We start from the raw sequence: 27,537 nt of genomic DNA, 5'->3' as shown, positions 1-27,537 counted from the left end.
CAAGAAAACAATATACAAAGTGATGATACGGTAAAGGAATTGGTGAATTACAAGAGAATTATCTATGGATTGTTTATTTTTTAACAAGGCACCAATAAATATTTAAAGGGACAGATAAATATATACCAAAAAATAATACCTAACCAAAGTTACATAGGTATATAAGTCCTCCCACCATAAAACAGGAAAAATTATTTTGTTAAAAAAGGGATATATTACATTAGAGGTAAGATTAGTATTTCTACTTCTAGACTGGGGTAGAGATGGGACAGGAAGCTTTAAAGTTAGGCTAGCACTAGGGTTTCTATCACTACCCTTAAAGATCATAAACTCTAATTCCTTCATGTTATATAGGCTCATGTAATGAGCCTTGGACAAGTTACTTTTAGCAAGGCTGGGCTTGTTATTTCACCTGAGAAACAAATTTCATCTGGACTATATAACCTCTAGGGATTCTTAGCCAATTCTAACTCTATGTTCCCAATTGAGTCCATGCCTAAAGCACAAATCCTCTCTGCAGTAGCCCCAAATGAAAGAATTCCAGAGTAAGAATCCCATTAATCAACCTATTCTGTCTGTGTACTCTCATTTTTTCTCACATTTGTTAAAGCTCAGAAATGTTTACAAGCAGTACTGAAAACTCTTTATACTTAAGCTGCCTTCAACTCAATCAAAGTGTATTTTTTATTCTCTTCAATAAATCCCTGGGTGAGAAGAAATGGAGATAGATTAAAAATTAAACCTTGCCCTTAAAACCTATAATCATATAACTAAGTATTAAAAATAGACTAAAAAGAGAAATCTTTTAGCTGGAAATGGCAGACGACTTCAGTGAGAAGGTGATATAAACTAGGACTGGAAAGAGTTTTAATAGATAGATGAAATATATTTGAATAAGAGTGAAAACCATAAAATGAGAGAATAGATTGTATTTTGGGGACACCTTAGCTACCTATGTGAGAATCTTAGTAATATGAGGTAAGGCTGGAAAAGAAAGGTGGGAACCAGATTACAGAGACTCTTAAATACCAGACTCATAAGTTTGCACGTTGCAGCAGTCTATAGGCCTTAGGGAGCCATTGAAGGTTCCTAAACAAGATTAAGGACACAGTCACACCAGGGCAGATTAATTTAACTACATGAAAACTGGAAAGAAAGAAAAGGAAAATAGGAAGGCAAGATATGAGGCAACTTATAACTCAAAAGGAGAGATGATAAAAAGTGTCTAACTAAAGTAAGGTTGGTCCTGACCTTCTTTGTCATGGACCCTTCTCTCTTCTCTTTAGAAAACTGGTAATATCTAAGAACCTCTCTCAACACTGACAAGAAAACCAAGTATACTGAAACAACTGTCAGGGTTATTTTAAAAACAAATTAAAACCCCTAGGCTAGAATATCATTAATTGTATTACATCATGGAGGATGGGCGATTTATAGGAAATTCTTGTGAGGGTCCCCTAGCTTGCTCTTAAAAGCATGTCATAATTGAAATGTCCTGGCAAGCAAAAAAAATCTCTCTTTATCAAAGACTAGAATGAAGAAGGTGACATAGGAAGGGAATTCTTGGGGAATGACTCCTGTCTTCAGGAAAGGTGAGAACCAGAATGTGCATATGACACCTCAAAATAAAAGCTTCATACTGCCCCTGCTCCCCTTTCTCTAGTCTGCTCCTCTCAGCAATTTCCAATTCTTCTTAGCACCTCCATTCTCCCAAATCAATAAAGGCCCAACTCTCCCTTTAAAAAACAAAACAAAAAACCCTCCCTAGACTCTCCTGTGACAGCCCTAGTTAGAATTCTTTCTTCTCCTCAGCTGTAAACTTAAAAAAAAAAAAAAAAAAAAAAAAAAAAAGCAGTGCTTACACTTCTCAAACTCTCTCCTACACATTATGTAATCTAACCTCCATCTTCTTTTTTCAATGGAAAACTGTTCTAACTATCAAAGACAAATATTGTAGGGGCTCTGAGAAAAGAGACATTAATTCATCTGTGAATTAATTCAATCTTTCTGACTAGAACTATGTCCAAACCTGTAACCCAAAGAGTTCAAAAGAAAAAGATCCATATGTACAAAAATATTGATAGTAGTTCTGGGTGGCATAGAAAACTGAGGGGATAGAGAATTGCCTGAACAAGTCATGGTATTTCAATGCAATGGAATACTATTGTGCTGTAAGAAATAAAGGAGGTGATTTCAGAAAAAACCTGGAAAAACTTATACAAATTGATGCAAAATAAAGTGAACAGAACCATATGATAATAGAAATAATGTAAAGACAAGTAACTCTGCTTACCACAATTCTAAAGGATTCACAATGAAATGCTATCCATCTCCAAATATTTTCTCCTGGTTTTTTTTACCTTCTTTCTATGTACATGGCTAATACAAAAATTTGTTTTGCATCATTATACAATTTATAATGGGTCTCATTTGGGGGGGAGGTCCTTCTCAATGGGTGGAAAAGGAGAAAGGGTATTTGGAATAAAAAGAAAAATCAAACTGAATTTCTTTTTAAAACAGGAATTACCAATGATCTCTTAACTGTCAAATATAACAGACTTTTATCAATTCTCATGTTTCTTGACATCACAGCATTTAACATTTTTGAGCATATTTTTTCATCTGGATACTGGGGTTTTTTTTTTGAGTTTTCATGACAGCTCTCTTGTTTCTTCTATGTATGTGACCACTGCTCAGCTCTTTTATAAGATCTTCATACCACGACCACAAACTGGGAGGGATACCCATGCTCTGTCCTTTTCTTTATGTACTCTCTCACTTGTTTTTTTTCCCCACTAACTCTCATGGGTTCAATTATAATCTTTATGCAAATAATTTCCAGATCTGCAGATCTAGTCTGAACTCCAATCTCACATCACAACTATTGGAGATGTCAAACTAGATGTCTTGAGCATCTCAAGCTCAATATGTCCAAACTAGAACTCAAATTCTTTCCCTCCCCATCTTCCCAATTCCTATCAAGTGACGATCCTCAATGTCACCCAGGTTCTCCTCACCCAATTCATTAGTCTCCTAATCTATGGCCAGATTTTATAATTTCTTTATAGCATCTACTCATGTGATCTACAGTCTTGCCCCATTTATTCTACTTCTTGTTCCTCAAGGAGGGACTCCATCTCCATGGCTCTAGCAATAATTCCTCCCCCACACTTGAAATGACCACCCTCCTCATATTCACCTTTTAAAATCCCTCGAGTTCTTTCTTTAAGATTCAGTTCAAATGCTATTTCCTCCAGGAAAGAAGGCCTTTCCTGGTCCACCTGGTACAAGTCTCTTCTCTTCTGCTATCCCTTCTATTTGCTAATGCCTTCCCCTCTAAGACTACTTTTCAATTGCTCTGTATCTAACATTTATGTACATGGTGTTCCCGAAGACACAACTTCTTTGCTGTTATTTTATTGTAACTGAACACTTGGCAGTGCCTGAAGCAGAGTGCCTAAGCTAATGTGCTTGTTGATGATCTTGATACTCCCTCCAAACACAAATTCCAAGCCATCCCTCCCTGCCCAGGCAGTGTTGCCTCTTCCACATCCTCTACCATGGAGGGCCCCACCCATCTCCACAGCTACAGGAATGTTGCCAATCCTCACCTATCTAACAGTTATCCCTTACCCAGACTTTTTCCTTCTTCACAAGTTTGATGTCATTTTTAACTCTAATTCTTCTTTCTAACTCTGTCTCTATCTAGTATGTGTTGTCTACCTTGCTCACACCCACTATGTGACTCTTTGATTGATAGTTATTTTCAATTATTTAATTCTAAGACTCACAAAGCTAAGTAATGGTAAACTCTTGATATTAAAAAAATTCACCTATTTCCAACAAGTGAAAATAACCCTGAATGTAAAAGATAAAAGCATGTATCTTCCAATTGTTAAAGCACTAATGTATTATTTTTAACAAATTGTGTAAATGTGGTACCCCCTCCAATAGAATGTTCACTCCTTCATGGCAGGAATTATAATTTTTATTTCCAGCATCTTGTTTATAGTAAATAATTAAAAAAACAAAAATGTCTTTTTAAATCTGTATTTAGAATAATAAATGAAGAAGAGAATGAAACATGGTTTAGAGATTAGCAGCATAAGCATAAAGACAAACAATTCAAGGTCTATCTTGTTTCCTTTTCCTAAACCAGAGATAGATGATATCAATTTGGAAATTTCAGCTGAGGAAATAAATTTAAAGCCATTAGAGCTGTCCAACAATAAAGATCTGACTTGAGATAGAGAGCCTAGGAGCATTCATTCAAGCAGAGACTTCTCCAGCTTGGTCTCCAGCTCCATAGCATTCCCAGGTGATGTAATAATATACTAAATAATGTACTAAAAAAAATTCTTTATTGATTCCTTTATGAAATTAATGAAAAAGTCAAACATGCATCCATGTAAGAAACATTGTACAGTCCTGGCACTAGATAACAAATGAAAATAATGGAACTGGTCATTCTAGCAAGAAAAAGTGTATATATATCTCCCTTTAGTAAATAATTATTACTGTCCTGAAATAATTGCTAACATTTCTACATTTTTAAAGGTACAAACTGCTGGTAGTAATCTGAATATATCATCTGAATCAATTGGGTATTTAAAGATGAAGACCAAGTATTTTACCAAGGTTAAGTATGAATTTAGAATTAGCAAAGCTTGAGTCAGTTTCAAAATTTGGATCCATTCATTTGCTTAACAATAACAGAGTATAATTCAATTTCCAAAATGTTTCTAAGAACAATTTAAGAAATTTTTTATGTTAGTAAGAATTCCATGTGATCCTATGTAATAAGCCCTAATTCTGGAGTCAGGAAAATCTGACTCCAAAACTAGCTTAATGTACTAAATTGTTAGAGCCTGGACAATTCACTCAACATGCTTGCTTCAGTTTCTTCAACTATAAAATGGATATGTTAACTGTACCTATCTATCTAACAAGATCAAATGAGGTGGTTTTTTTTGAAGTCTTTAGCACATTGCCTAACAACTAAGCGCCAAATAAATGTTTATTTATTTCTTTTCCACTGCTAACCTTTAACACTTAAAATCATTTGGCCTACTCATCCAAACTCAAAACTTCGATAGAAAAATTCCATTACATTGAATTCTGTTCTAATAAATACCACTAAGAGTAGTTCTTTGCAACAGAACTTAGCTGCTTCAGAAATCATCTACATACTTTCTTGATCCAATTATCAAAATAAAATTTCACATTGAATCAATTGAATGTATATTCAGTAATTCTAGGTACAAGGCATTGTAGGGTATATATGGACAGGATCCCAGGTCCTAACTTGAACATTATTATAAGCTTGGGGAGAAGACACAAAGAAATCATTATTCTTTTGTATTCTTAAGTCTAAGTATTAAATTGAGTGGTAAATTGCTATGGAAGCAGAAAAAGGAAAAATCATTCTGGTTGAGACAGTGGAATGAAAAGCTTCATCTTTCTCAGTAAAGAGATTAGTCCTATAAAACCTAAAGAAGCAGGTGTTCTCTTTCTGAGTTCACACACTTTCAAAAACAGCTGAAAGTGAATATTTTTTAAGTTAGGAGATGACCCATCCTGAATATGCCCTATAAAAAACAGCCTCTTCTATTCACTGCCAAGAGAAAAATCCAAACAATACCCCAAAAGGACAATATGAATCAAAAAATTCAAAACTGAGCAGAGAAAATTCACACATGCCTGACTTAACAACTTTTTCCTGTCATTTGTTCAGTACTGAGAAAGCTTCCATCTGAAGCTTAAAAAAAGTTGTCATTCCTAGCAATTCCATTACAAAACACTGATGTTTCAATGAGTTGTCAATATACTTCCATTATGGATTCCTTTATTTACAAAAATAGTTATAACAGTGAGTTAAATCATATTTTTAAAAGGATGCAGTGATAACAGTCAACCAACATGACTCTACTGAAAACAAGTCTAAGCAGACTAATCATTATTTCCTTTTTCATTAGTTACTGAATTGATAGCGGTAATGCTACAGGTAGCCTACCAAGTCTTTCATGTCATTCCACAAGACCTCTTTGCCTCACAAATAGATGTATGTATATTCAGTCTAAACTAGTTAAAGGGCTAGAGGTAAAGAATCATTTGCTTAATGAGCACTCTAGTCAAATTTGCCAAGGAACTGTGCTTAGGCAGTACTATTTAAAGCACTTTTTAAATCAAACGTAAATATAGGTACAGATGGTATATTATCAAATTAGATAACAAAATCAAGATTCAAAAAATATCTTGAGATGCTAAAAGTGATATAACAATATGATCTGAATCTTACATTTAGCTTCAAAATACAAAAAATGAGCACAAGATGAGGGAGACATATTTAGATAGTCCTTTCCCCTAGGTATTTTAGTGATCTGCAAGCTTAAATGAACTGTAGGAGGATGGGCCCATTATTTCGATGTAGATGGGATTGTGAATTGGAACATAGTTCTGAAAAGCAATTTGTAATCTACCAAAAAGTCACCACAATGCATACTCTTTAGCCCTGTGACACTACTACTACTACTATTATGCACATAACCCAAAGAGATCAATAATACAGAAGGAAAGATCTCCTAAGTTTAAAAAAAAAATGTTGTAGCAGCAAATAAATGGACACAAATGAACCACCATAAGTTGCAGATCATATAAACAGTGACAAAATATGAATCTAATGGATTATTGCATCCTAAGGAAAATAAAAGGACAGAAATAGAAAAGCTTTAAAAAAGTCCAGTAAGAACTGATGCCGATACAATGACTATTACTGACCTTAGGAAAAAGATGGAGAAATGTGAAATAAATTCTAGATTGTCAGTCATGGTGAGAAAGGAGGAGGGGAAATACTGATAGTGACACCATTTTTTTTTAAAAATACACAAAAGAGAACAGAATAAAGTTCAGAAGGCACACAAATATAAGTTTTGTTACCATTAAATTTTAATGTGCTCTTCAAAAACTTTCAGTTTCATATATAATCCTTTTTCTTTATATAGAGAAAGGTCTATCTATATGTTTCAAATTAGTAATAAAAAAGAAAAAATTAAATCAACAGAATGATACAGCAACAATGGGAAGCTAATATAAACTTAAAAACACATCAAGGTAGAATATCTTTATTTCAGGATGCCAGAGAAGCACTATACTCTGCCCTGGACAGACATATAAAATATTATGAATAGCCACATATTAGTAAGGACAACGGTAAGACAGGGAATTTAGGGGAGCAAGTAAAATCAAAGACCTATATAATTTATGCCATATGGGGGATTAGTTCAAGAGACAGAATATTTGGCTCAAAAAAGAAAGGGAGCAATATGTAAAAGAGATTCACTTGCTCTGTTTAGCCCCAGTAAGCAAAACTATGAGCAGTGAGTAGAAACTGCAAAATGAAAAATCTCCAGAGGAATGGATTGACAGAGAGGGTAAATGAATCCCCCCTTCCCTGGAGATCAATTGTCAAGGGGATTGAAGATAGGCTTTGCAAATGGGATTAAACTTTTTTCCACTTGTGATCCCTTTTCGCTCAACAAAGTTTTAAGTGACCCTGGATAATTTAAGTATATAAAATAAGCATATAAATTAATTATTTACTCTAATAAATCAATTTCGCAATCCCTACATTCAATTATGTGACCCCCCCCCATAGGGACACAATTATCGGTTTGGACTAAAATGACCTCTAGAGATCTTTTCCACACTAAAACTCTGATGAAATTTCTCTCATTATTCCCAATGTTTGGCTTCAAACAATGCATATTAATGTAATGTATTATTGCACTCTTTAAAAAATGATTCAAGGGAACAGATGCAGAGAAACCTTACAAAGATCCAAAAGAACTGATGCAAAATGAGCCCAATCAGGATTATTTATACAACACTGTTGTTTCCATGGTTTGAAATCTAGTATTAAAAAGTCCCCATGAAATAAAATTTACTTCTAGCTAAAATAAGCAGGTAGACATTATCCAACTTCTATAGAACTTTATGCGGCCTATTCATTATGCAGGTGAACACTAAATTCCACATTAGTCAAAAGATCAAGAAACTTTTAGACCTAGATGTTCCATAGAAATTAAATTACTTAATCCAACCTTGAGCTAAAAGATTAAAGATTTGTGGCATGCCATGCTAAAATTTTAGAAATCTATTACACTCATATAGCTTTTACAAGTTAGCAAACTTTAAGACTGTTACAAAACTAACCATAGGCAATGCTCACTGTGAGGGGGGGAAAAACTGGATTTGAAGTCCAAGGTCCTAGGCTGTAGAAGAGTCACTGTCATGAGAAAAACCAGGGCAACTGCTATGACTACAGAAATGCTTCTAAAATTCCCAGTCTCTGAGAGCTGCTATGACTCCCACTTCCTTACAGAGAAAGAGATTTGGTACTTGTTGGGAATTCAGGACTCAAACATCCTAAGACTTGAAACTAAGTCAAACTCCCCATTTCAGAATATGTTTTGGAAAAAAAATCTGGGGTTTTAAATTGTATTGATTAGAGAGTGTAATTTATTAAAAGAAGATTGGACTTGGGGGTCAAATGACCTGAAGAGTTCAAATCCTATCTCTGGTCTTTATTATCCTTGTACATGAGTGACCTTGAATAAGTCTGTAACCACTTTGGGGCTGTTTTCTCATCTATATCTACTTCTTATCGACCAATAAAAATGTAGTATAAAGCACTTTGCCAATCTTAAAACCTCATATAAATCCTATAAATATTGTTTCTGTGATATACTTTTTTTCTACTAAGCCATGAAAACTTTAATAGGAAATAATAAAATATCATCTTAATCCTTGGTCAAATATATAAAGGCATATTTCTCATACTAAAATCATCACTCTGAATTATTTTGAAAAGGAAAACTTGGTCTACTTTTAAAAAATCAGTATTAAAGCTTCTTTCCTTTTTGCCAAGGTGAATGCACAACATGAAGCCACCTTGTCCTCTGCAATGCAGTGAAAAAAGCTATCCTAACTAAATGCACATGTTAACAAACCAAACACTTATATGAGCAAAAAATTTTATCTCTTGGCCCCCAAAATTGATTATCCTATAACATGGCTACAAAGAAAAAGTAAAGCACATTCATGATTTTATTTTGTGTCACCTAACAAACGAGAGAGCCCCATTAAAAAAATGCAGTATTCCACCACATTCTGGTTTCTTAAGAAGGGCCTACAGTACAACCAGCCCACTCTCCTTCCCATTAGTGCTAACTATAAAATATAAAAGACTTCAATAACAGAAATATTTAATGAAATATGAAATTCTCAACAACTATACTGTGCAGTGATTTTCATCTTAATTAAAAGCTATCAGTTTCTGCTTTTCCAGAAAGGTAAGATTGGCTAATGTTTTACTTATTACAGTCACTGCCAAGTCTCCCTAAGTCACACTGATTCAGTGTTACCCCCAAATTTAACATAAAAACATTTCAAAATGTTACTTGTTTTACTTATTTCTCCTCACCTCTGAGCTTGGCAGAACTTTAAAATAATACAACTTCTAGTTTCAGTTCTCAGGTCCTTTTAAATCCATCTTTTACAAAGAGGTATTTCAAAGGCCAAATTATTATGTCATATCCAAGAAACAAACAACTTAAAGGAAAAAAAATTCTTTCATCCAACTAGGCGAAACTTTTATTCAACAAACCCTTAATTTTCCTAAGACTGAAACTAGAGGATCCCTTAAGAGAGAGAAAAAAAAAGTTCACCATGGGAACTAGTTACACAGGAACAAAGACTGATCAAAATGTAGGGAAAAGTTCTTCCGCCATGTGGAAGAGCTCCTTTACATGGAGTTTTTAATAGTAAAAGTACAGAGAGTCTAAATATTGATTTTTTCCATACAAAAAAAAATGCTTTTGTTCTTTATTTTATTTCAAAATCATTAACTCCACCAAGGGAGGTAATTTTATTTTATCAGTTTTCCTAATTCTACACTAGTAAACTTATAATTTATGAAAAAGATAAGAATTTTTTTTAGCTCTAGCCAGATCATTTAGGGGGAAAATGAGTAATGTCCAAATTACCCAAATTGTAAAGTTATTTGTACACAATGCTTCGGAACGTTCCACAATAAGCTATTCATTCAGTACTCCAAAAAGTTATGAAATGCTTTCCCTATAATTGTTTGATTTTTAAAAACCTATTATATACATAATCTCAATCTCCAATGATTTATTTACAAGTGATACAGTATTTTCTACTAGTCATTTTTTCCAATGTAATTTGTATCACCATGTTACTTTTATTATATAGTCCACACACAAAAACAATATATCATTGAAAAGGTCCAAAGAGTGGGTATAACTCAAGGAAACTCCTAAGAATTTGGATGTCAAATACACTTCAGGGGGAAAAAAACAACTGCAACAGCAACTGCAAATTCTAGAGATAGAAGGATCATCTGATACAATGAATGGTTCCTATAAACTAGGGGGCAAACTGAGTGGTGCTCTTTAATTTTAAGGAAATTTCAGGATGAGCTATATGTAGAATAACCTAAATTGAGTTTGGTTCAGATCATATAATCAAATTTTCTTTTAACTGGAATATTCCTGTATAGAAAGAAAAGTTGTACCTTTACTAATATAGAAATGCCACTAAACACAGGGACACACAGGTCCAATAACAATACACTCAATTTACACCAACTGTGTTTGGTTTTTGTTTAAATTGTTTGTACCCTACTGCTCTTCCCCTTAACTCTAGAGTTCTCAAGCCCTAGGCCAGGACACAAGGAGTACAAATCCCTATGTGTACTATAAACACATTCTAAACAATGATCCAGGGATACAGTATGTAAACATTAAGAGAAGGGCAGTTAAAAAAATGAAGGGGAGAGCATAATCTGCCACTAGCTAGCTCATCAATTCTTACTACTTTTGATATCGACTTAGAATACTTCCTTTACTATTATACTGGCATATCTGGGTTTTCAATTAGAACATAAAATATTTCAAAATATTTTAAAAGGAGGGTGGAATATAATTCACTACACAACACGAAAGATACAGAAATTAAGAGACTTAAAAAAATCCAAATTCTCTGATGGCTTTTTTTCAATGCATGATGTCAGTGCTCTAAAATCCAGCTATTCCCTGAACCCGATGCTAAATGCAAACTAAGAGGTACCAATAACCGTCGTTCTCTTTGGGACAAGAATAGCCTCAGGATGTGCATTTTTTTCCTCTCTCAACCAAAATATTGATATCTGCTCGCTACTCATCTCCAGTCCTGTGGTTGTAGCTTTGCACTGTCCCACTCGGAAGCCCGGGGCCTCCACTTGCTCAAGGTTCCCCGGGGCCCTGGGGGGACCACAGGCCGCTTCCACTCGACTCCTGCCCGGGCACTGGGGGGGAGAGGGGGTGTCCTCGGCTTGGCGTACCCGGTTTGTGTGTGGAAGGGCTTACCCGGGCCCTGGGGACACTTGGACTATCGGTAAATAAAAAACGTTAATTGCCTAGGTTCAGTGGGTGCTGGGCGGGGAGTCTGGAAGGCCTCAGGCCCCGGGTGGGCGGGTGACCCCGGCCAAGTCCCCTGGCCTCTTATCTGCCTCAGTGGCCTCACCTGTAAAATGGGGACAATAATTAATAGCCCCCGCCTCCCAGGGGGGAGGGGGCAAGGAGAATAGCAGTAAAGCGCTCAGCCCGGGGAGTCCATGTTCGCCGTGACCCGGGGGGCTGGGAGCTGCCCACGGCCACGCGAGACGGGCTTCGATCCGAGGCCGCCAGCCTCGGGAGCGGACGGGAGACAAAAGGCCGAGCAGCGGAACCCGGGCCCCCTCCCCGTGGGTGTGGTGCCCTCCCCCCTTCCCAGGCTCCCGGGCCCGCTTTCGCTTTGTGCTCACAATGCGGCGCGGCCCCAGGGAAGCGCTTCGCAGCCGCAGCCGCCATGTTCGCCTCGTAGCCCATGTGCCCCGCGGCCCCTCCCCCCAGCGCCCCCTCGCCGGCCCCGGGGGTCACGGGCCCGAGACAAAAGGGCCGGCAGCAGTTAGGAGGGGCCGGCTCGGCCCGTTGGGCCCCCTCCCCCTCCCCGCCCCCCAGGCACCTTTTTCTTCTCCAGGTTGCGGAGCTTCTTGTCGATCACGCCCAGGATCTGCTTCATGGCCTCGGTCTGCACCGAGCTGGTGCCACCGCCGCTCGCGGCCTGCTGCTGCGACCCCGCCGCCGCCGCGCCCGCGGGCCCCGAGGCGCCGCCTGCCGCCGCCGCCTCGGCCCCAGAGGAGGAGGAGCCCGGCGGCGGCCCGGACGCCTTGCCGCTGCTGGTGGTGTTGGTGGCCGAGGGCATCTTCGACACCGAGAGGGGCGAGAAGACAAGAGGGCCGGGTTAGGAGGGAGAGCGAGAGCGAGCGACCCGAGGCCGGACGGGGGCAGGCGCGGGACAAAAAGCGACGCACCGGGCGGGCCGCCGAGCCCGCCCTACTGGGGGCGCGCGCGCGACGCTCGGGGGTCGGGGCAGGGCGCGCGCGCTGGGGAGCGAGCGCGGGGGACGCGCGTGCGCAGGCCGGGAACGAGGCGCGCGCCGGGCCCGCTCCCTGGACCCATCCCTCCCCCACCCCCCACGCGAGCCTCTTCCCTCGGCCTCGGTCGCCCCGGGGCCCGCAGCTCGCGCCGGGGGCGGGGCCTCGCAGCGCCCGCCGCCAACGGCCGCGGAGCAACGGTCCCGGACGGCCCTCCGCCGCGGCTTCGGGAGGGAGCAGGGCCGGGCCGGACTGGCCGGGGCAGACGGCCGCATCCGCGGCCGCCCCCTCCCCAAGCCGAGGCCGCTGGCCCCGCCGCCGCGCCGGGGCCGGGCTCACCGTGCGTGCGCGGAGGCCGCTAAGGATCCGGAATGGGGCGGCCGAGCGGGGGGGAGGGTGGCGGTGTGTGCCGGGCTGTATTGTACTGTCTGCCGGTGGGCTCAGGCCGCGCCGCGCCGCTCTGCCCCGTCCCTGCTGCTGCACCGAGAGCTGCCGCTAGTGAGGCAGAGGGAAGCGAGCGGGAGGGACTTAGCCAGCCCGGGGGGAGGGGAGCCCGGCGAGGGGAGGGGAAGGAGCCAGGAGGGGAGGGGAGGGCGCCGACGAGCGGAGCGAGCCGGGGGCCTGCGAGGCGCCGAGGCCTGCCCGCCGCGAATGCCTGTCTGCCCGCCCGCCCGCCGCCGGGGCCCGGGGCCCGCGCCGCTCGGCCGCCGTGCCTTCTGGTCGAGCAATCCCGAGCGGCGGCGGCGGGGCCTGAAGCGGAGCGGGCGGCGGCGCTCCGGGCTTTTAGGCCGACACGGGTCCTTCAGGCGAACCCGGGGGCTGCCTGGTCGGGGACAATAGGTGTCTAGCGGCCGGGGGAGGGGAGGAGGCTTGGGCACATCCCTTATATGGAGGGGCGGGGCTGCGGAGCTGGGGTTAGCGGCACCCCCCAAACCCCCCCCACCGCGGCCCGCCCGCCATCTCCACCCCACCTATGCCCCAGGCCTGTAGCTGATGAAGCGTGCCTAGCAGGGCGCTGAAAGCTCGGACTAGCCGGGGCAGCGAGGCACGGGATTTGTACTGAGGAGCCCTTCTGCGCGCTCTAAATGTTCCCAAAGAACGTGGCTCCGCCAGCCTTCTTCCTAGTGGGCAGCAAGAACCAGACACCAAGAGTATGCAAAATGGGACTTGGCACAGGAAGAAGCGAGCATAGCGCAGCGCCGGCTGTTCGGCGGCCCTTGTGCCGGATCTAAAAGAGCCCTTTCCCAGAAGAGCCCGCAGCCCTGGAGGAAGCTGTGTAGCCACATCCAAATAAACACAAAATTAACTGGGGGGAGGGGCTCTTCTCCCTAGGGACCAGGAAAGGCCTCGAGACCTACGGGAGACCGGCTGGGCACTTGTAGGCGATGGGTCAACCCTATCCTCAAGGGGCTTTGCTGTAGGGTGGAGCGGGGGAAGCAGTGGCAGGGGCAGGAGAAAGGCCACTCGGAGGAAAAATGGGACCAGCAGTGTGGTCTTGAAAGGAGAAACACGCACTTGGCGGGGGGTGAGGGAGGGCAATGAGAAGTACTCGTGAATACTCGGAAGGGGAGCGATGCGAGTGCGGAGTTTGGGGGGCCGCTAACTGGGAGCTAGATTGTGGAGGCCTTGGGCACCAGTCCATTGGGAGCCACTGAAGACTTTGACAGGTGTCAGATTATTTTAATATAAAGCCTGTGGTTGGAGAAAATAAAAAAGCGAGGTGACCAGGTAGTAGGGTGATGGAAGAATGCAAGTGAGCCTGCGAGCCTGCCGGAATAAAGCTTTAGCAGCAGGAGAAAAGGGAAGAATTATGCAACAGTTCTGTTCACACACCAGCTGCCCGGGTTAGGGAGTGTAACCGGTTATTCCCAAAGGTTTCTCGGATGGATTTACATCCACGAAATGCTAGGCACTCAAAGGATAATTCAGAAAAGCGGGTTCTCCCTGCCCTTTAAGGTTTGGCAGTCTCACTGGAAAGAGCCAGAGGTACATAGAACGAGAATGTGACGGAGGGCCACTACCGACATTTACTATAGCTCAGAGATGAGACTTGACAGGATCTGGAATCGCAGGATATATGGAGAAGTGGACCTTGAGAGAGGCCCCCGAATAAGTGTAATTGAGAAACACAGGAACAGCACTCCCGGTGGGGAGAGGAGCCTGAACAAAGGCAGGAAGTGACCATAAAGACTCAGAGAAGCTGGTTTGGCTAAAATCCCTCACCGGCATTGCTCGGAGTCCAGGTTGGGTAATAGCCAGGAGATATGATGGTATGGGATGATAAGCAGCCGGATTTAATGACTTCCCTCTAAACCTGGAATCCGGTGGGTTGGACTCTCACCTCAAGGTCACCTTGCATGACTTTGAACAAGGGACCCAATTCCTCTGAAGCTCCGTTTGGTCATTTGCAAAATGGGAGTGATGATAGCACATACTTCACTGAGTTGTAGCTAGGATCAAATGAGATAATGGATGAAAAATGCTCAGCAAACTTAATACCACAGTATCTCCAGGATCTGGAGGCTTTAGGGAATCATCCAATGCATCCTCTACATTTTCCAGAGAGGAGGAGAAATTGCAAAGTACCTAGAAGGCCAGATCTTGTGGAATTTAATCTTCATTCTTTGGAAAATAGGGTTAAAACATTTTTTGTACAGACTGTAAGATGATGGAAGGATTTTTTTTTTTAAATTCCAGTGGCATCTTGTAGAGTTAAGAGATTGTGGGCAGGAAGAGACCAGTAGAGAGGCTATTGTAATCTAAGTGTGAGAGGAAGATCATCAGGATTGGGGTGCTATCCTCAAAAGAGAAAAAATTACTCCACATTATTCATTAGTAGTTTGCCTTAAAGAATGTTTAAAAGGCACATTTTTTTTAACGGGGAGAGGTGGAGTTCCCCAAAGTGATCAGCAGAACTCTAGGCCCCTACTCTATAGAGTGGCTTTTAAAGGCCAATTTATCAATACTCCAATACATTGTTTATCTTTGATCAAGCTTGGAGGAGAAAACTAACAGTGCTTGGCACATAGTAGGCATTTTGCATATTGAAATTCCTGTCTACCTACTTCCATGAAGACTTGAGATGTTCCCAACCAGAAGTTATGCAGGTAGCTTTCTAGTTTTCCATTGTAATTGTTCATATTGTATCACACATCTATTGTATCGCACTGACTTGTAAGACTATCTTTCCTACCACCAGTATCTAAAACTTCTGATGATCAGTAAAGCTTATTTTGAATCATTGTCTCCCAGCCTGCTTTATGCAATCGTTTCTATGTACTACTTTTTAAAAATTTATAGCTTATTTTTCAAAATACATGCAACAATATTTTCAACATTCATCCAGCAAAACCTAGTGTTGCAAATTTTTCTCCCTCCCCACCTTCACTTTCCTGTAGATAGACAGCAAAGTAATTCAATATGGATTTTAACATGTGCAATTTTTTTTTTCCTCTGAGGCTGGGGTTAAGTGGCTTGCCCAGGGTCACACAGCTAGGAAGTGTTAAGTGTCTGAGAGCAAATTTGAACTCAGGTCCTCCTGAATTCAAGGCTGGTGCTCTATCCACTGTGCCACCTAGCTGGCCCAACATGTGCAGTTCTAAACATATTTCCACATTTATCATGATGCATAAGAAAAACTGATCAAAAAGGGGAAAAAATGAAAAAAAAAAAAAGATGGAAATACCATGTGGTGATCCACATTCAGTACCCAATTCTTTCTCTAGATGCAGATGGCATGCTCCATCACAAGTCTATTGGAATTGGCCCAAATCATTTCATTGTTGAAAAGAGCAAAATTTTGGTAGATTTTAAAAAACTTTTTTTTCTTTAATAACAACCAATGGGGACTCAAACCAATGGCAGAAGAGAAAAGACACCCCAATCAGTGTGAAGGGACCCTAAAGTCTATAGTTAGCCTGTCTGGCTCAGTGAACCAGTACTAAGTGCTAAAAGCCATAATATGCTTTAACATAGAAACAGTTATTAAAGAGATTACTCAATCATATAAAGCAAAATACTATGTAAGGTTAGAGAAGTTAGATTGAGAAAAGGTCATTGCTAGATTGGGATCAGAAAACAAAAAAAACTTCGTGGAGGAGTTCCCAGAGTAGGTTGAGGCTAGGAAGCAGATGTTCTTAACCATTTCTCTGGATTCTTCAGAATAATGTTTTTAAATGAATCAAAGAAATGCTCAATCCCAGTTAGTTGGTGAAAATAAATAGGTAAATATTTTCCCATAAAAGTACGTGAACCTCCTGAAATCAAGTCCATTAACTTGAAGCTAATCTCTGGTTTAAAAGAATTCATTCCTTCACTAAAACTGTGTTCGATTGCTTCATGCTGGCATGGCAGTAACCCAAGGTTATCAAAGGCTAGACGGAGACTACAAGCCCTGACTAGTTCTACCAACCTGTAAAGACCTAGCAAATATAGGACATGTTTTCTAAGGGCAGCCTAGCTCAGTTAGGGTCTGAGCAGGAGGTGAGTTTGACAGGGAGATTAGCTTCTGACTACATCTACTCTGAGTGAAATTAAAATCCGTGCAGTGACCTATAGTCCCAGTTTCACTACCTGCTTTCGAACTTCCTCCTCCATTATTAGCAGAAATGGGGGCAGCTAGATGGCGCAGTGGATAGAGCACCAACCTTGAATTCAGGAGGACCCGAGTTCAAATCTAGTCTCAGACACTTAACACTAACTGTGTGACCCTGGACAAGTCACTTAACCCCAGCCTCAGGGGGAAAAAAAGTAATACATTATTAGCAGAAAAAAAAAGCTTTAGCTTTTCAGTCTAGTTATCTATAATGATAAACACTGAAATCACATAACCCAAAATAATCTTTAGAATTGACCTGCTTTGGGATAAGGTATAGTTTGAAGCATGAAAGGCCAGAAACATATTGGTTAGTCCCTGCCTTACAAAGAAAGGAGACTTGACTGGTTTTTTGGAACAGCTAGCTCTGTAATTCGTGACCAGCCTTATTTGAATTTGAGTTTCTTTTCTATGAGTCAAGCGTACCCTACACCTGCCCCTCATTTAAAAAATGAGCTCGCTGGCATCCTTGATCTGCTGTTCTCAATTTGATCACAGATTTCTCATTTAAATAATTTAAAGATGTTGAACTTATAGTATCTCTTATTCAGCATGATATGAAACACTTTACAAATTGATTATCAAATGTCTTGCTGCAGAGCCCCTAATTATCTGACTTCTTGCCAACTGAAGCATAATCTCTCTCTGTAAGTAATACATATTCTATAATACCTCTTTCCCATTAATGGAAAATTTGTATTGTATATAGTAATTTCCCTTAAAATGCTGTTCTCAATAACAGTGGCAACATAGATATTTAGGAGAGAGAAAAAAGAGTCAAGAACACAATCTCTGGATAGTTCATTGAAATCTGGGTACCATGAAATCTATTTCCATAAGTAGTCAGGTCTCAAATTAATTTCTCAATTAAAAGTGTTCAGCACAGCTCCACCCTATGTTAATGGTTTACTATTTAAGTATTGACATCTTTTCCTTATCTTTGAGTTCTAGGAATTTAGTTTAAAGGTCTACTAAATTGCTCAGTTGGAAATGGGAATAATGTTAGAGGAAGAAATGGGTCCTAAATCCATTTCTTTTTCTTGTGTTGCTCTTCTACTGATTAACCTTTATAAGGTTTGGAGGCTGGAGAGTGCAAGCTATCTAGATGACTTCTAAAGTCACCTACAACTTTAAATCGATGATCCTCTGACCTATCAGTGCCCCTAATAGATATTAGGTATACAGGCATAGACATAGCTATAGATATAGATAATAGAAATATAGGCAATCTATTCAGGAAACCAATTTACACAGTCTATGATATACTATACTATTATTCATTTCCCCCAAAACAAAACTTTTGGTAGCCAAAATGCACTCTTTGATCAAATAGATGTTTAAAAAGCTGGGAGTGCTTGGAGGCTTTCCTAAGTAAGACAAAAAGATTATGGGGAAAGAGGGGAAAGAGGGTTTTGCATTGGAGCTACAGTGGCAGAAAGGAAGATATGGAGAGCAGCATGGTCAAACCAAAGCCAGCAGAGTGGGCTAAGAAAGGAAGGATGTTGACTCAGCAAGACAGGAGCCTGGGGAAAGCATCCTATACGTGAACTAATGTAGTGCTAGAGAAAGGAGAATGGACTTGGATGGGGGAAGAGGCATACAGGAAGAGTCATTTGAAAAGAGAAGCATAAAGGCAAATTAGAGAAAAAATCAGGGATAAAACACTCTGGGAGCTTTGGGATTTTGTTTTTTAACGCTAGTCTTCTGATTTTTCTTAGGCAGGAAGACAAGTAGACTCCCTATGCTATATGTGAATAAAAGGCCCTGGGGTCTGTAATCAAGCTTCCTACCCAATCCCCACCAAGGAACAGTGCTGGTTCGTGAGAGTCTTGGGGATTCTCAGGTGTTAGAGTTAACTTTCAGTAAGCAGTATGGTCTCCTCTACTGGGGATAGACAGGGTCTCTATCCTGTACCTCTGCTACAGGAACTGCATGTTGACTTAGTTTTAAGATGAGATGTTATTTATATTTTTATTGTATCTTTGTTTAGTTTGTTAAATGTTTCCCAATTACATTTTAATCTGTTTCAGGCATCACTGTTGTGGGCTATTTGTGGCCAGGCCATATGTTGGACACCTGATCTAGGAGGGACAAGTAGGCTTGGAACCATGGAGATTTACTGTCTGCCTCATTTCTTCTAGCTAAGGCATTATTTCTTATTAAAATGGAAATATAAAATTGTAAATTTAAAGGATAATCTTAATCATTGAAATCCTAGTGTAAATTAGTTTTCAGATTATTTTCAAAGTGACACATAACTAAGACCAGATTCATTCAGGAATGAGGCACATAATTTGTATGTTTTCATGTGAATGTGGGATGAAAATAGTGAAAGAGTTCCATTTTTAGTAATGGTAAAACCTGGGTAGGATGCTGAAGTAGAATTGCACAGGACAGCACGAAATCACTGGGCCACAAAGAACCTATAGGACACTAAGAATTAACAAGAAGAGAAGCTGTTTTTCCCATAGGAGACAGGTTCACTACTTCCTCTCATCATTAATACAAGTCAGTGCAATATGCATTAAGACCCTAGGGGCTTACAGTCTATTAGGGGGAAAATGTAAATAACTGTGTATCTGTATGTGTGTGTATGTATGTACACAAACATATATGTTCTTATACTGTATAGGCAATCAGATGTAAACTATTTGCTTGAATGAACATGAGAAATAATCAACCCATGAAATTCAGAGGGATGAATAAGTTACCTAGCTTTGTATTTATAAAGAAACAAAAGATTGGTTTCTTTACCAACCAGTGAATAAAGAAACAATTGACTACAGCAAGCATTATATGTAATGGGGATAAACTAAAAGCATTCCCAATAAATTCAGCGATGAAATAAGGTTGCCCACTATCACCATTACCATTCAATATTGTATTAGAAATGTTAGCTTTAGCAATGAGAAGAAAAAGAAATTAAAGGAATTAAAGTAGGTAATGAAGAAACAAAATTATCACTCTTTGCCCATGATTGATGGGATACTTAAGAGAATCTGTTCAAAAACTAATGGAAACAATTTTAGTAATGTTGCAAGATACAAAATAACTCTACATAAATCATCAGCATTTTATATATAACCAACAAAATCTAGCAACAGGAGATACAAAGAGAAATTCCATTTGAAATATCTGTAGATAATATAAAATATTTGGGAGTCAATCTGCCAAGGGATAGTCAGGAGCTATATAAGCAAAACTACAAAACACTTTCCACACAAATAAAGTCAGATGTAAACAATTAGAAGAATATCAAGTGCTCTTGGGTAGGCCAAGCTAATAAAATAAAAATGACAATTCTACCTAGATCTACTTATTCAGTGCCATACCAATTAAACTGCAAAGAAATTACAAAACTAGAAAAATAACAAAATTCATTTGGAAGAACAAAAGATCAAGGTTCTAGCTTCTGGGATAAGAATTTACTATTTGACAAAAATTGCTGGAAACATTGGAAAATAGTATGGCAGAAATTAGCCATTGACCAACATCTAACACCTTGTACCAGATAAAGTCAAAATGGGTTCATGATTTAAAGGTGATATTATAAGCAAATTAGGAGAACAAGGGATAGTCTACCTCTCAGATCTGTGGAGAAGGAAGAAATTTATAGTCAAAGAAGAACTAAAGAACATTATGTAATGCAAAATGGATATTTGATCATATTAAATTAAAATGGTTTTGTACAAACAAAACTAATGCAGCCAAGATTAGAAGGGAATCAGAAAACTGAGGGGGAAATTTATACCCAAGGGTTCTGATAAAGATCTTTTAAAAAAATATATGGAGGATTGATCCAAATTTTAAAAGAATACAAGCCATTCTCCAATTGATGAATGATCAAAGGATATGACCATAATTTTCAGATGAAGAAATTAAAACCATTTCTAGTCATATGAAAAAAAAAATGCTCTAAATCACTATTGGTCAGAGAAATGCAAATTAAGAAAGCCTTGAGGTACCACTACACACCTTTCATATTGGATAAGATTACAGGAAAAGATAATGATAAATGATGGAAGAAATGGGAAAAACTAGAACACTAATAAATTGTTAGTGGAGTTGTGAACTGATCTAAACACTCTGGAGAGCAATTTGGAACAATACCAAAGGTCTGTCAAACTGCATAACCTTTTATCTAGCAGTGTCTCTACTAGGTCTGTATCCCAAAGAGATCATCAAAAAAGGGGAAAAGGACTCACATGCACAAAAATATTTGTAGCAGTCCTTTTTGTACTGGCAAAGAACTGGAAATTTAGTGGATATCCATCCATTGGGAATGTTAGGTATAGTATTGTTTTATAGAAATGATCAGCAGGATGATTTCAGAGAGGGCTGGAGAGACTTACATGAACTGATGCTAAGTGAGATAAGTAGAACCAAGAGAACACTGTACATAGCAACAAGAAGATTATGTGATAATCAACTCTGATGGATGTGGCTCTTTTCAACAATGAGATGATTCAGGCCAATTCCAATTGTTATAGAGCCATCTGCATCCAGAAAGAGGATTGTGAAGACTGGATGTGGATCACAACATAGTATTTTCACCTTTTTTTGTTGTTGCTTTTTTACATTTTTTTCCTTTTTGACTTGATTTTTCTTGTGTAGCATGATAAATGTAGAAATATTTATAGAAGAATTACACATGTTTAAAATACATTGAATTACTTGTCTAGGGAAAGGGGTGGGAGAAAGGGAAGGAGAAAAATTTGGAACACAAGGTTGCATAAGGGTGAATTGTTGAAAACTATCTTTGGATGTATTTTGAAAATAAAAAGCTATTATTAAAAAAAATTAAAACTCCCAAAAAGAAATAATTGCCTGGCGAATCCTTTCTCATTTCTGGCCTGAATTGACCCAGATCTCTTCTAGCATTAATAATCTAGGATTTGATGATTCTCCTAAAACCAAAAGACTTTAGGAAAACTTTATAATAAATATAAACAAATACTTGTGTAATGACTGGAAAAAGGAAAAAAAAAAACTTTGTGGAAACTAGGTGTGTTTTCATCTGTACAAGAATCCCTTAGTGTAGATCACCCTTGCAAAGAAAGCAACTAAATTGTATTATAGTCATGGAGAGATGTCCAAGGACACGAGGTTAAATGACCATGGTCATCCAGCAAACATGCCAGAGACTTAACTGGGATCCATGTCTTTCTGACTCCAAAGTTAACCTTCTGTCTATTATGCTACATGGCTTCCACAAATAAAACTTACCTAGTCAATACAAAATCAGTATGGGAACTCTTCCTGAACTGATAACCAGAATGTATACCTGAACCATCTTCATTCTTTTCCACCTCTTTCATGGTTGAATGGGGAAAAGCCTGGACTAGAAAAGTCTGGATTTTAGTTCAGGCTCTGCCCTAAATAGCTGAGTGAATTTATAAGTTTATTTGGATGAGCTTAATAGTATTCAGTTATGCAGGACTCCTTCCCTGCTCTCCTTTCAGATGACCCTGGACAAATAATTTGATCTTCATAAATTCAATTTTTTCACCAAGAAAATAAGAAGGTAAACCAACTGACCTCTAAGATCTCATCTACAATTTGCACAAATATATGAATCTTCCCTTTTTTCAGCCATGGAATTCTCAGTGTTATTTTGGGGGAGTTTCCTGACTTCCAGAAATTAGCATTTTTACAAGTTGCAATCTGCCAGGATCTGAGGTTGTCCTCTGTTTAGAAACCAGGCATAAAAAAAATATGCAAAAATTCCTCTGGTCCTAGTTAAGGAAGTGTGACTTACAGACACTGGGAAAAGCTAGGCAGTCAATTAGCATTTCAAAAGGGGACCTGCCTTCATAACTAAGATTTGGGGCTCTTTTTTTTTTTTTTTTTTTTTTTTTTGGAGCAATGCTTAGGTTATGGAATAGAAAATTTTAAAAATAGAAATTAAAATAAATTTTTAATAGAAATTTTGGAAACAGGGGCTGGGAGTAGGGTGGTCTTTGCAATTTAAAAAAAATCATTCAAATAGAATTGGCTTTTAAAAAATTCTTTATATTTTACATATTTTAAAATATTGCTCAGGAAGGGATCTATAGACTGGTGTGGGACAATAGCAACTATAAAAACAATCGGAGACTCCTGAGGCAAGAAAAAGTAAAAAGGGATTTATTACGATCTCCCAAGAAAGGACAACTCCCAATAGACAAGGTGTCAGGAGAGAAGTGCAAAGCTCAAACTGGAAAACACAAGATTAAATCCTCCATCACCCCTCACCTTTGCTCCCATTGTCTGAGGGTATCCAGGCTTATACCCTAAACACAGAAATCTAATCAAAAAACAAAAGAGTAAATAACAAACTCGTAATTCAAATTTCCCTGGAGAACTTCTATACAAGTAGATATTCTTGGATAAGAGAATTCTGTTACCTGAACTCCCAAAGCCATCATCACCTCTAAAAGAAGTACTTAAATGCTAATTAAAATGTAGGGAGAAACAGAAGAAATATTCATCCAAGACAATTGAACACCTGCAGCTTTTTATCTCTACCTCAACTTGTTATTGCAAAGTCTCAAGGCCATATTTTTAAGAGGGCTTCACTCAGTTTATCCCATACAATCTTTCTTTATTGATGAACCTTTGAAGACCTTTTGTAAGGGCCCTTTAAATGGGCGGGCACAGTGCAACAGGAGATTTGAGTGGCCCAGAAGTATTCTCTGTGGATATAGGACAACCTTGTGGGTGGGATCTTGGCCATATTGAGATAGCTTCGTAATGGGTGATGGCTCTCTCGCTGGTTGGCTGTGTGTGTGACCTCACAGGCCCTTTATAAACCCACTGCAGACAGCAGTCGCTCTCTTTAACCTGGAGCTCTTTAACCTGGCTCCCTAATCTGGGGTAGCCAAGCCAAGCCAAGCTGATGGATAGTCGAGAGAGGTAAGAAGTCTGGTAGTGAACATGTGGGTCTTCAGACCAGGTGTTCACTAGGGAACCAACAAGTCAGGGCATTATGTGAGTAGGTATAATAAAGGCTTTTAAGATTACACGTGGCTGTTCTTGAGTGCGCTACCAGTTATTAAACTATAGATTCAAGAGATCGTGGTCAGAGACCTTTGAAGGCCTTAGAGGAGGCGAGCCGGGTAGAGTTGACACTGCAAAGGTCAGTGGTCAAAGATACTCTGTTGGGCCTAGGACAGATTAGTAATTGTTACTGCCAGGAGGGCATGTTACAACCTTTCACACTATTCTTGATACATTTCCTCAATTAGTCTGTTTCTAACCCCTCTGGGTCTGATTTGTCCTTTTTCTCTACTGGGGTCTACTCTCATTAGAAACCAAAGAACCTGTTTTCAGTTTGATTTCCTTGGTCCAACACTCTAAAGTTCCAAGTCTGGACCTCCCCCTCCAAGTTGTTCAATTTTTATTCTATGGATTGGAAGCCTAGGGGCCCTTCTTCCGTGGCCTGGTTTTCTAGATGGCCCTCCTTCCATGGCCTCATGGTCCAGGTGGCCCTCCTTCTGTGGCCTCATAGTCCAGGTGGCCCTCCTTCTGTGGCCTGGTGGTCTAGATGGCCCATGTTCTGTGGACAGGATTTATAGATGATCTGGTTTCCATGGCCTCCTGGTCTAAATATGTCTCTACACCTTAGTGTTCTAGATCACACTTCCTCAGTTTTGGTGTTCTAGATCACTCATTCCACATCTTGGTATTCTAGATGCCTGGCTTCTGTGGCCTGGTGATCTAGATGACGCGTTTTCTGTGGCTTGGTTTTCCAGTAGGCCCAGCTTCTGTGGCCTGGCTATCTAGTTGGCCCAGCTTCCGTGGCCAGGTTTTCTAGATGGCCCCGCTTCCTTGGCCTCATAGTCTAGATCACTTTTCCATGTGTTAGTGCTCTAGATCACAAATTTCCCTAGTCTTGGTGTTCTAGATCATCAGTTTCCCCACATCTTGGTGTTCTATAGCTATCATTTTCCCTGTCTTGACATTCTACATTGCCCTGCCTCACTCTTGGAGTTCTATATCAATTATTCCACTTGTTTTGTTGTTGAAGAACAGTTATTTCCCATTCTAGATCACCTCTCTTGGCAGTCTAGATCTTCATGTTCTAGATCAGTCCCCATGTTCTCAGTGTTCTAGATCAGCTAGAACATCCTAAATCACCCTATACCTGTCTACATAGTTTAAACTAACTGTTTTCATGCATTCTCCAGCTTTGTGGTCTTAGTGAGCTTTGAAATGGTTCCACTCTTTTGGGACTACTTTCCAATTTTATTTCTCCCTTGAACTTCTTGCCTGGAAAAGTGGGAAGACAATGGGGACAGGAGCTTGCAGCAGAAGCATATGGCACTGGGACCATATGCTCATTTAAAAGAGTCTGAGGCTGGAGCTTTTTGAATCTCCAGTCTCTGGCTACCATTTTCCATACTGTTTCTTTTCCTGAGTACAGATCAATGATTAGCAATCCTAAGAAATCAATGTTTATGGTCTTGCCAATTACTCATGTATGTTTTTTAGTTTAAGAATTCCTTAGTTCCAGAGTCAGGTGCTACCTGCCCAAAGAGACATAATTTTCTCAGCAGCATACTTTGTAAAGGAGGAAAGGATAAGGTCACCCTGCAACTGGAAGACAAAAACTATCCTGTGAATAGCCAGGAGATCTGGACCTTGCCAAATTCTCCCCCGTAATTACTGTGAATTGCTCAGACAGGACTGGTTCATGGTAAATTCAAAATATCTATTCAGCAGTTCCACCAAGGATCATTTCCTACTGGGAAGAATAGTGAATATAATGGGCCATTTGAGTGTTTTATGTGGTCTATATTTGTTCATGCATGTCTATGAGTCCTTTGTATCTTATGCCTTTTCTGTAGAAGAACAAATAAAAAGTTGTTCCACACGTATTATCTATACTATTATACATAGAGTACCTTTGTGGGAGGAACCCCTGTATTCACTTTTGTGGAAAGCTAATCCTATGATTTCCTTGACATTTTACACTAGGATAGGGGGAAAATCAGAGAGAATCTGACCCTACTGTGGTGAGGATCTTCAAGGATGATCTTGGATCTGGATGAGCCCAAAGTCTCTTGTGAGAGGACCCTGTGCATTGGGCTATAATGGACTTGGTACACATAAATGCTTGCGTAACAATATTAGCTTTCACTTCTGTAGGGTTTCATGGATTATATATTCCTCACAACAACTCTCCAAAGAAGAGAGGAAGCTAATAAAATTATACTTATTTAATAATCAAGGAAATTGAAGCCCAGAAAAGTTAAATAACTTGCCCAATATCATATAGCTGGTATGTGTCAAAACTGAAATTTGAACTCAAGATTTCTGACACTAAGAATCATGCTTTTTACTCTCTGTGTGATCCTAGCAAATTTTCCTGTGAGTTGACTTCCCCATCTATAAAAGAGAGAGGTTGGATTCAATGGCTTCTATGTATTTCTAACCTTGCTTTGTGAGGTTAGCTAATACTGCCTGTATAATTAAGTGAATGTTCCTCTGCCTTACCATTTGAGTTTCAGGCCAACAAGAAGCTTTAGAAGAAACAGGAGAAGATAGGCAAGACTTGAGCAATGAGATCAATTAGAAGATAAAGCCAACCTCTGGCATTTCCCCATGTTTCTTCAAGAGCTTGTCCAGCCAATCTCAGTGAGCTCCAAAGCCATGATCCCTTCTCTGATTGTCTTCCCTCTAATTCCAGACAGAGAGAAAATGGGGGGGAGGGGAAAGAAATCTAGAATTCATTTACTTTATTAAGTTTCTTTTTTTCTTTTTAATTTAAAACAATAGGATTTAAATGATTTATTCAGGGTCACACAGCTAGTGTTTTAAATGACTTATCCAAAATCATACAGCTAGTAAGTATCTGAGGCTGGATTTGAATTCAGGTCCTCCTGACTTCAGGACTGGTAGTTTGTTCACTGGGCCACCTAGTTACCCAGCCATTATATATTTCAGTAAATTAAATAAAAAAGTAAAACACGTAAGTCTTATAAATGAATTTGTTAGTTATGAATGAGAAAGGGAAATGTTAAAGGAAGGGGTGATGGCTTGAAGCAGATATTTCCTATTTTGTTTATTTTTATGTATAAGACCATACTCCTAAATCTTTATAGACTCTAGAACAAATCATGCATTCTGCAAACTTAGTTGAGTTCTGCACAGTTGGAGAGGGAAGAGAGTGTTACTCATGTGTGCCCTCTGGTGGGGAGTAGGAGATTCTGAACAATTACCCACAGTACCTTTAGAGTATCCTTTGACAGTCTTTGGGGTTGGTAGCCTATTTGGGACTATCTGGTGACTAAAATACTTGTTGTACTCTCTAGTTGATAGTGAATTAATGAAATGACAGCCTGCCCCTCTGTAGAGCGCAGAAAGGCAGAGAATGAGCCAGGAGGGGATGAGAGCTTTGGCAACATCACAAAGTGGATGCCTGGGAGTGGCCATACCAGCTGTCACACCTGTGTCTATCTATCAAACTGCAAATGATTTTCATAAG

General features: G+C 39.9%; 1 protein-coding gene across 4 annotated transcripts in view; it reads right to left on the bottom strand.

Annotated features, from left to right (window-relative positions):
• CAPRIN1 (cell cycle associated protein 1) overlaps positions 1-12,970 on the bottom strand; it is a 45,839-nt gene extending 32,869 nt beyond the window's left edge. For 3 of the 4 annotated variants that reach the window (XM_074273010.1, XM_074273011.1, XM_074273012.1), the window contains exons 1-2: positions 12,815-12,949; positions 12,064-12,303 (exon numbers count right to left, since the gene is read on the bottom strand). In XM_074273010.1, the coding sequence (XP_074129111.1) occupies positions 12,064-12,303 (240 nt within the window). In that variant the 5' untranslated portion in view covers positions 12,815-12,949. Of the gene's footprint in view, positions 1-12,063; positions 12,304-12,814 lie in introns of all 4 variants that reach the window. The other variant, XM_074273013.1, reaches the window with a different exon arrangement.
• Positions 12,971-27,537: the final 14,567 nt, after the last annotated feature.

This window comes from Sminthopsis crassicaudata, chromosome 6 (genome assembly GCF_048593235.1).
Source record: "Sminthopsis crassicaudata isolate SCR6 chromosome 6, ASM4859323v1, whole genome shotgun sequence".
In the NCBI taxonomy this organism is placed as follows: domain Eukaryota; kingdom Metazoa; phylum Chordata; class Mammalia; order Dasyuromorphia; family Dasyuridae; genus Sminthopsis; species Sminthopsis crassicaudata.
This window is presented reverse-complemented; position numbering and strand designations above follow the sequence as displayed.